The sequence below is a fragment of the Ceratotherium simum genome, chromosome 6 (assembly GCF_057802395.1).
Source record: "Ceratotherium simum simum isolate JZ-2026a chromosome 6, ASM5780239v1, whole genome shotgun sequence".
Classification (NCBI taxonomy): domain Eukaryota; kingdom Metazoa; phylum Chordata; class Mammalia; order Perissodactyla; family Rhinocerotidae; genus Ceratotherium; species Ceratotherium simum.
In genome coordinates, this window is record NC_141905.1 from 8,104,524 (window position 1) to 8,114,543 (window position 10,020).

Here is a 10,020-nt window from a genome sequence, read left to right on the forward strand (position 1 = left end):
CATTGCCTAATCCAAAGTCATGAAGATTTACACCTATGTTTTCCTCTAAGAATTTTGTAGTTTTAACTCTTACATTTAGGTCTTTTTCATTTTGAGTTAATTTTTATATATGATGTGAGGTAGGGATCCAATTTCACTCTTGCATACAAATATCCAGTTGTCATAGCACCATTTGCTAAAAAGATTATTCTTTCCTCCATTGAATTATCTTGGCATCTTGTTGAAAAAACAATTGACCATAAATGTATGGGTTTATTTCTGAATATTATGTCTTTTTAATATCTACTGAGACAATCATAAGATCTTTCAAGATGAAGTACTGCTAGATTTAATAATTTTTAACTGTCTTTACAGTCTTGAGATGACCCAAACTCAGTCATGGTGTGTTGCTCTTTTCATATTCTATAAATTTGATTCACTATTATTTTGTGTTTTTAAGTGAGATTGATATATTGTTTACTTTTTTAGTACCATCTTTGTTAAGCTGTGTTATTAGGTTTCTGTAAGTTTTATAAAATAAGTTCCATCTTTTTCTATGATTTGGAGAAATAAAAGGTCTACAGTGGTTCAAGATTTCAAATGTTTGAGGTCTCTTGAACCCTCTGGAAGAGCTCTCCTTACTCTGATACTCATCTTATTTGGTGGAGGTCCCAGGTCTCTGCAAAGTGGTGTGATTAAACCACAAATGAATACTTAACTCAGCTGAGTTTAAGGTATGTTTTGAGAACACGTCACTATCTTAAGAACAATTTTATCCACTCCTCCCCCCTCCACATCAGCTCAAGTTATCCTCTACATTAAAAGTTTGCTTACACAAGGTTGTTGTCATCTTTCATTTGTCCTGAACGCCCATCATATTTCCCCTGATCTCCAGCTGCTTCTACTTAATCTAAAGAAAATACAGCCTGAGTAGTTGACATGTTTGCTTTTCTGAATATCTCGCATCTGTCTTTACGTTCAAGTTTTGCTTCTCAGTGTGCTGGTGAGAGCACGGGCTCTGGAGCCAGGCTGCCTGTGCGTGAAGCCTGACTCCGCTGTACACCAGCTGTACGACCTCAGCTTACTTACTCAATTAAGTAAGTAAGATCTTAGCTTCCTCGCCTGTAAAACAGGGCTAATCACGGGAGCCACCTCACTGGATTGTGCAGAGCATTACATGACTTAATATTCATCAAGTGTTTAGAACAATGCTTGGCCCTTAGACTATCAGAGTTGAACACATATATACACTGCCCTAGAAAGAAGGCAGTGGGGACCCTATTCTCCTCCTCCTTCAGGGACCCACTCCCAAGCAGGGCCCACCTGCTAGCTGCTGCTCCCCTTTTCTAGAACCGCACACAGACCTCCCCTGACAGACACACACAGAACATGCTAACCATGACTGTTCAGGATGCAGCCCTCTCTCACTTGCTCGACCCCTCTCCCCAGACTTCCCCACTTTCTCTTGCATTCTCAGTCTCCCCCTGTGTACTGGATCATTCCCATTGGCATATAAACTTGCTCTCCCCCCATCTTTGTCTTTTTTTTAGTTTCCTTTCATCTAGCTACAGCCATTGTTGCTTTCCTCTTTAAAACAAACTGGCCAGCACAGTTGTCTCACGCTTGTCTTTGGTGGTTCATCTTGTGCCCACTACTGACCCGTGCCCTTCTGGCCTCAGCCCGAGACTGCTCTTACCAGGGCCATCAGCAACCTCCATGTGCCAAATGAAATGAAAAACGTTTCGTCCTCAGCTCACTCCCACTCCCTCCTATCTTTAACACTGCTCACCCCTCCTCAAAACACTCTTAGCTTTATTGACTTGGAAGAAAACTCCTCAGAGATGCACCCCCACCTGGTTTCTCCTTCCTTCATTGACACACTCTGTCTGTCTAACTCTACTCCAGCTCCCTAGTGAACCTCATCCACCCACTATTGTGGTATTAAATCGGGTACCATCCACGTGAGTTAGCTTCCTAATTTACATCTCCCATACAGACTTGTCTTCTGAGTTCTAAATCATAAACCACTTCCCACTCAACATCTCTACCTGGGAGTCCACCATTGGCCTTTAGAGTCAAATATGTCCTAACTGACCTCTGTCACCCCCACTCCCAGTACTTAGGCCTGTACATCCACATGCAGACCCATGCACACATATACATGTGCGCGCACACACTCACACGTGCATGTTCACACACACAAACATGTGCACACACACACACCTAATCTTCCTCTAAAGCTCCCCATATCAGTTACTGTACAACCCCCCACCATTTGCTCCTGCTAGGAACCTGGGCCCCGTTCCCTCACCCGCACATCCACTCATCCCCAAATCCTTTGGCTCTATTCCGCAAGCATGTCTTGAATGCACCCCCTCCTCTCTCTCTTGGCTTGTGACCAGCCTTATCCAACCACATCGCCCCTTGCCTGGTCTTCTCCAACAGCTTCTTAAGTGATCTCCCTACTTATTCCTTTCTTCTTTTGTTACTTACAAATCTATATTCCACACACAACCAGAGTGAGCTTTTTAAAACATGAATCTGATCATGTCACTTCTCTTCTTAAAACCATCTGCACTTGGAATGAGGCATACACCAAGGCAGTATGATTGGAGAAGCCCCCTTCAAAAAAGTGATGAAGCTGAACCCTCAAAGATGAGCAAAGGGTCAGTCAGAAGAGTGACAGAGAAGGGTTGCATTTCACTTAGAGGGGAGAGCAAGTGCAAAGGCCCTGAGGTTTGAAAGCTTGGAGCATTTAAGGAAAGAAGGAAGGCCAATGGGACTAGACTGGACTATAGTGACTGAAGCAGTGAATGTTAAGAAATCGTGATGGACAATTTAGCAGGGCTGGGCCACGCAGGGCCCTGTAGGTCGTGAAATGAGTACTTTCATAATTATTTTTAATTTTACATACATACAGGCTATTTTCCCCCACTGCCTGTAAGCTCCACAGAGCAGCATCCATGCCTGTTTTGTTCACTGTTTATTCCCCATCCCAGTACAGAGCCTGGCACATAGGTGCTAAACCTTTCTGTATTGTGTGAGGGGATAAACGTCTCCAGCATTACAGCCAGGCCAAGTGGCTGGCAATTGCCCTAAGGTACTGTGCTAGTCCCCTTCCTAAGATCCTCATTTTTGTCTCGCTCAGTGATTCTCAACTGAAGGGCAATTTTGCCCCCAGGGGACATTTGTTAATGTCCAGAGACGTTTTTGATGGTCACAGTTGTGGTGGAGGGGATGCTCCTGGCATTGGTGGGTAGATGCCAGAGATGCTGCTAAACATCCTACAGCGGACAGACAGCCCTCAAGACAAACAATTATTCAACCTAAAATGTGAACAGTGCTAAAGTCAACCCTGGCCCAGCTAAGTCTACCTGTCGTCCAAGCCTCTGTGAGCATCACCACTTTTGGAAGGTTTTTCTTGCTCATCAACCAGCGTGAGCTAGGGCCCTCCCCTGGGCTCCCCAAACCTCCTTTGTGTGATTCATCCCTATGCTTTGCAATTGCCTGTTCTAACTGCCTCCCACTGGAAGGTTGAGGTATATGTTTCATCAGCGTACCTAACACACAGTGAACCAGCTGTGCATTTTCTTGAATGAATACAGCCCCCTGGGCTGGGAATGGATAGGAGGGTGAAGATGAATTTTGTAGCAACATTTTAAAAATTTTAGTTGATATATGAACTCATGGGTCAGCAGGAATCACCCAGCCCGCTTCCCTACCTCTGCCTGTCGCCAGGTGTCTGTGCTAGTGTGTAACCTGCAGAGGTGGCACCTTCCTATGGGTCTGACCGTGGACTCACAGCATGGTTCACTCAATTAGTCATTGCCTTAAATTTGAGTTATTCAAGTTTAATCCCACTAAAATAAGACATAGAACTAGGGCATATGATGTGTTCCTAACAATGAAAAAAATAGGGCTGAAGCTTCATTTGCAGTGGGCTCTCCCGCAAGTCATGACCTGCTTGATCCACCAGCAAAAATAGAAATCCCAGTGGCCACACGCTTAGGGGCTTCAGATCTTGTGGTGGCTGCCAGAAACGCTTGAAGCCCTCCTCTTTGGATTCAGGTTTGAAATGGAGTCTGGTTGAAATGCTGTGCCCTTTGGAAGGGTTCCTTCCCCTTCCCCTCTCACGGCCCACCCAGCTCTATGTTCCCCTGCTTCCTTGCCCTGGCCCCCGTCCTCTCTCCCTGCCCTGGTGGCTCTGGTCGTGCCGGCTGGGGAAGGAGCACCGGAGGTGCCGGAAGTGAGGGCAGAGCTGGGCGCGTCACTCCAGCTCACTGCTTCTGCTGCTGTGACTGAAGCGCCTCGACGTGGGGCCGCGGACATTCACTGTTGTCCGAAGGGCTCTGTTCCTCCTCCAGCTGTTGCTCCTGCGCTTGGTCCCGAGCCCGCCTTCTCTCCAGCATCTCCTCAAAAAAGATCTGGCAGCTGAAGCCCTCTTGGATGCCATATTGGGCGTGCTCCAGCAGCGCCTCCAGCGTGGGGAACACCCGGCAGCAGGCCACACAGCGCAGCCCGTAGTTGGTGGTGACCAGCCAGTCCGGAGGGTCCCGCAGCTCCTGCAGGCAGCACTCCAGGGGCGCCAGCAGCTCCATGTCATCCGGCTCTGGGGAGCAGTTGTTCTTGCTGGCTTCCAAGTCCCAGCGCAGGTCGGTGTTGGAAGCCATCTCAAAGGAGGAGCCTTTCCTCCTCTGCCTCTTGATGAACTCAGCTTCATGAATGCGGGGCTTCCTGCTGACCGGCTCGAAGCCAGTCTCGGTCTCCCAGGCCACGGCCACGCCCTGCACAGTCTGCACGTGGGTGTAGAAGGCACACACACTTTGCTGGGCGGCGTCCTCGTCGTGCATGTAGGAACAACAGGACTGGTACTGGGAGTAGGACTGGTACTCAGAGGAGGACTGGGATGATGGAGAGCTGCTCCAGCTCAGCATCCTCCGTGCCCTGGAGACGAAGCAGATGTCCTCCTCGTGGAGAAAGGGTAGCCCCGGCCTCGGAGATGACTCTTCCCTCTTTATGGTTCCTGAGAAGTGGGAGGACATTTTCGTCAGTGCCCCCAAGGGGTCAGTGCCACAACCCACCTTCAGGACTCTTAAAGGGTGCAGGTTCTTGGGGCCCTTGGGCAGGTACCATCGCCTCCGTATACCTGTTTCCCCATAAAATGGGGATAACAATAATGCCTACCTCATGGGGCGATGACAAGGATCAAATAATGTATAGATAGACAGGTGTATCTGTAAGTTATGGGTATGATGATAAGGATCAAATAAGGTATGAATGTACTCTCGGAAAACTTGACTAAACTCAAAAAGGCCATCGGCTGGTGAATAAACAGATTGTGGTACATCCATACAATGCAACCCTATTCATCGATAGAAAGGAATGAACTACTGATCCACGCAAAACATTGACAAATCTCTAATGCATTATGCTAACTGAAATCCAGGCTAAAAAGGCCATATCGTATATGATTCCATTTAGATGGCATTCCAGAAAAGGCAAAACTATAGGGAGAGAGAACAGATCAGGGGTTACCAAGAGCTGGGGGCAGTGGTGGGAACTTCAAAGGGTCACAAGGGAACTTTTGGGGGAATTGAAAATGCTCTACATCATGATCGTGGTGGTGGTTACACAAATGTACGTGTCAAAATGCTTCAAATTGTACACTTAAAATTGGTGATGTTTGTGTATATAAATCACAGCTCAATGAAGACAATTTAAAATGCAATGCAAGAGAAGTGCGTTGGCCAGGCCATTCAGCCCCACTTTCCTCTTCAGCATTTGTGCTGTGTCTCCATCTTACACTCGTTGTATCCCCATCACTCTATAAGTGCTTGTCATGTTTTAACTCCTTTAATATCCAAAAATTTTTTTAAAACCCTAAGAAATTGCACTGCTATGGTTCCCATTTGACCGATTAGGAAACTGAAGCACAGAAAGTTTAAATGACTGATAGAGCCAGAGATGATGCCAGGCACTCGGCCCCGAGAGCCAGTGTTACCCATGGGAGCTGCCCACGGTCACTTTACAGTGGTCTTCAAATTGATGTGCTGGATTAACTTTAAAGATTTTATTTATTTATTTATTTTTCCCCAAAGCCCCAGTAGATAGTTGTATGTCATAGTTGCACATCCTTCTAGTTGCTGTATGTGGGACATGGCCTCAGCATGGTCAGAGAAGCGGTGCATGGGTGCGCGCCCGGGATCCGAACCCAGGCCACCAGAAGCGGAGCGCGTGCACTTAACGCTAAGCCACGGGGGCGGCCCTGGATTAACTTTAATCAATTTATTATTGAGGAATTTTTTATATCATTCAGAAATCACAAGGTTGACATGTCAATTCTGTTTTTTCAAATGTACATTAAAATATATAATCATGAACATTTTACTTAATCCTCATACCTCCCGAGACCACCTCATATACTCACAAGGGCCTCGGTCACACCCACCATCCATTTTTATGGCCAACACAACACTTTGGTACCACCGAGGGGCGACCCAGCGGCCACCCCTCCCCCTCCCGAGCCTCCCTCCCAGGGAACACAACTGGCCGCACTCTTTCTTTTGACCTACCTGGCCAGCACACTTCCACGCTCTCCTCGGTGGACCCCGGGCTGGTCAAGCTGAGGGTGGTCCCATCCGTTGGTGACTGTTCTCCCCTACAGTCTGTGAAGTGGCGTTTCATGTTTTGACACCAGCACCAGGGGGCTCAGTGCTCAGCTGTTTGGTGAGAGTTGGCTTGGGCTGTGCTGAAGCCCTCCCGGCCCCAGCCCGAGCAGCCCCTGGGTTCCCTGTGGTCACTAGGACCTTGGCTTTATTCTATGACCTCATCAGTGACAATGATCTGTTCTGTGACCCATGGCAAGGACGGAGACCCAGGCAGGATGCCAGGAGAGGCTTCCCACCAGGATCTCATTTCCCTCTGAGAGTTTTTCTGCCTTGTGTATTGTCAGGGACACACAGAAACACAAAACACAGACACACACCCATGAAGACACAACCACCTAAACACACCCACGTAGACACTTATAAACATGTAAACACACCTATACTCACACAGACATACACATACATGATCACTCAGACACACATACACTCAAACATACATATACATACACACATACACAGTTACACAATATACACTCACACACACAACACACAAATTCACACCACATTCACTTAACCATAGATATGCTCACATTCATACTTTCATCACTAGACACCAAAACGAGACTACTTCCCACTGGGGAAACAGTGGGTGACCAAAAATCTTGCCTCCTCCCCGCTGTTCCAAGGCTCTTCTCCTACCTCACTCAGGCCTCTCAGCCCTCCACGGCCTGGGGCCCCAGGCCCTCTCTCACCTCTCCTCCCACTGGCTCACCCTTACTCAGCTCCTGGGACTCACACACACCAGGATGCTCTACCTTGGGGCTTCTGCACTCGCCCTTCCCTCTGTTGCAAGCGCCCTCCCCACGTCCCGTGTGCTCGCTCTCTCACTTTGGTCTCTGCTGAAACAGCAGCTTATCAGAGCAGTTGCCCTGAAACCCTAACAAAAACAGCACTCTTCAGCCCTCCATCTCTCTGTCACCTTACTCTGCTTTATTCATGTATTTATTTTTTGTGAGGAAGATTAGCCCTGAGCTAACACCAGTTGCCAACCCTCCCCTTTTTGCCGAGGAAGATTGGCCCTGGGCTAACATCCGTGCCCATTTCCTCTACTCTATATGTGGGGCACTGCCACAGCATGGTTTGATAGGTGGTGCGTAGGTCCACACCCAGGATCCAAACCTGTGAACCCCGAGCCACTGAAGTGGAGCGTGTGATCTTAACCACTACACCGCTGGGCCAGCCCCACCCCCTACTTTATTTTTCGTTGTAGAATTTATCACCTTCAGATACTATAATGTATGTGTGTGTGCATAATGGGTTTATCTGTATTCATCTCCTTCTTAAATGTAAGCTCCATGAGGAGAGAGACTTCATTCATTTTCCCCCGTTACGTCCCTGGCATCTGGAATAATGTTTTACTCATTAACAAGCACTCTAGAAATAATTGTCAGATTAATGAATAAACAAACAATGAACACTTTGGAGCTGCTGACTAGGGCTCATCTTCCTGGGAGAGATAGCTTCTCTCTGCACCTCAGTCTCCGTCGCCCCGAGGCAGGCTGCTTCTCACCCACAACTCTGAGTCCCCTCCTGATTCTCCACCTGCGTAAATCTCCCTCCAGACACAGTCCATCCGACACACCCTCCTGCTCACCATCTCTCTCTGCCCCGGGATACCCTAGCGTTTGCATATACTTCCTCCAACACACTTCTCACCTTTTTCCTGCAACCTTTGCTCAGTCTCACCAACTCTATTCCTCTGGATCCCAAATTCTAAAGAGTTCAGAAAGATGATGGATTGAAAGCAATCCCAACATTCCAAAAGTAACCCCCATACCACCCGCACAGCCAGCACACAGGAATACACTCCTATCCAGAAGGAGAGGCCCCTATGGGAAAGAAACCACCACAGAGCTTTACTGCCTGACGAAAAGTCACACTTGCACCAACAAAGAGGCCATGTTCCCTGATGGGCAGAGGAAATACTGTAAATGTGTTCTTTCTCACCAAATAAATCCAGAGACTTGCCTCATAAAAACAGGGGGGTATCAGCAAAAAGTAAGTAGATCAATGGAAGATAAAAGGCAGCCCAGAAAAAGATCACATTATATATTCAAATCTTTAAGGGATAAAGTAAATAACAAAAGTCTGGGAGGTAAAGACTAGGTCAATAAATGATGCTTAAAAATTTTATTCACTTTAAAAAAAATCAACTTTGGTCTCATCTCATATAAAACAAATAAGAATATTTTCAGATGGTCCTATGGTCATGTTTTAATTAAAAATGTTTAGAAAGAGGGGCCAGCCCGGTGGCGCAAGCGGTTGAGTGCGCGCGCTCCGCTGCGGCGTCCTTGGGTTCGCCAGTTTGGATCCCAGGTGTGCGCTGACCCACTGCTTGTCAGGCCATGCCGTGGTAGCGTCCCATGTAAAGTGGAGGAGGATAGGCACGGATGTTGGCCCGGGGCCAATCTTCCTCTGCAAAAAAAAAAGAGGAGGATTGGCAGATGTTGGCACGGGCTGATCTCCTCACAAAAAAAATAAAATGTTTAGAAAGAAAATAGAAGTTAACATTTGTAATTACAAAGTGGCTTTTCTAAACTTAAATGATAATCTTTGAAAGCATTGAGAACATTTGTCATCTTTTTTTAACTTCATTACTTAAGAAAACTCACTGTTTCAATTCGCATTTCTCCACTCTTTAGTGAAACTGAAATGAACAGTTCAGTAAAGGAAATGAACAAGCTATTCCCAGGAGAAGAAATGCAGATGGCTGATAAACATATAAGAAGATGTTCAACTTAACATAATAAGGCAACTACAAATTAGAAATACATGGTATACAGTACATCATTTTCACTCCTAAGATAAGTGAGAGTTAAAAAGATTTGCAGCACGAAGCACTGCTGAGGACATGAGGAAATGAGTGCTTTTACACTCTATTGGCAACAGTGCAACTTGCTCTTCTCAACGGAAATTTTACAGCACTCATCAAAGTCAAAAGCTGGTATGCTCTTTCACTCAACAGTTTATTTATCATCTCTTTCCTGGGAAACATTTGCATTTTGTGCCATGTGCATAAAATAGCACATATAGAAATGTTTATTGCAATATTGTTTATAATAGAAAAAAGAATAGGAAACATTTCAAAGATCCATCAAAATAATGAAATGATTAAATAAATTACAACATAACAAAACTGTGGAATATTATACTGCAATCAAAAGAAAGAGATCTACATGAACTAATAAATAAATTCACGTTAAGTGAAAAAAGATGCAAGCGAATTCTACTTATATAAAAATTAAACATGCTCCCTTCTCCCCAAATGATAAAAGCAAGATGCAAGGGAATCCCACTTATAAAAATATTAAACATGCTAACCCCTCCCCACAAAAGCCCCAGACCAAGTTGTATGTTCTATGTATGTAAGGCA

General features: G+C 46.0%; 1 protein-coding gene across 1 annotated transcript; it reads right to left on the reverse strand.

Annotated features, from left to right (window-relative positions):
• Positions 1-4,256: 4,256 nt before the first annotated feature.
• On the reverse strand, positions 4,257-6,663 carry FAM170B (family with sequence similarity 170 member B). Its single transcript, XM_004432448.3, has 2 exons — positions 6,552-6,663; positions 4,257-5,002 (listed from the first exon to the last, which is right to left on the reverse strand). Exons 1-2 carry the CDS (start codon positions 6,661-6,663, stop codon positions 4,257-4,259), a joined length of 858 nt encoding a protein of 285 aa, XP_004432505.2.
• Positions 6,664-10,020: the final 3,357 nt, after the last annotated feature.

What these genes read in the sequence shown, in the direction of transcription:
- FAM170B (XM_004432448.3), bottom strand. Translation starts at nt 6,663, where the DNA reads ATGAAACGCCACTTCACAGACTGTAGGGGAGAACAGTCACCAACGGAT. An exon ending in CGTGGAAGTGTGCTGGCCAG is followed by an intron (nt 5,003 to 6,551) that starts GTAGGTCAAAAG and finishes CCCACTTCTCAG; the next exon opens with GAACCATAAAGAGGGAAGAG.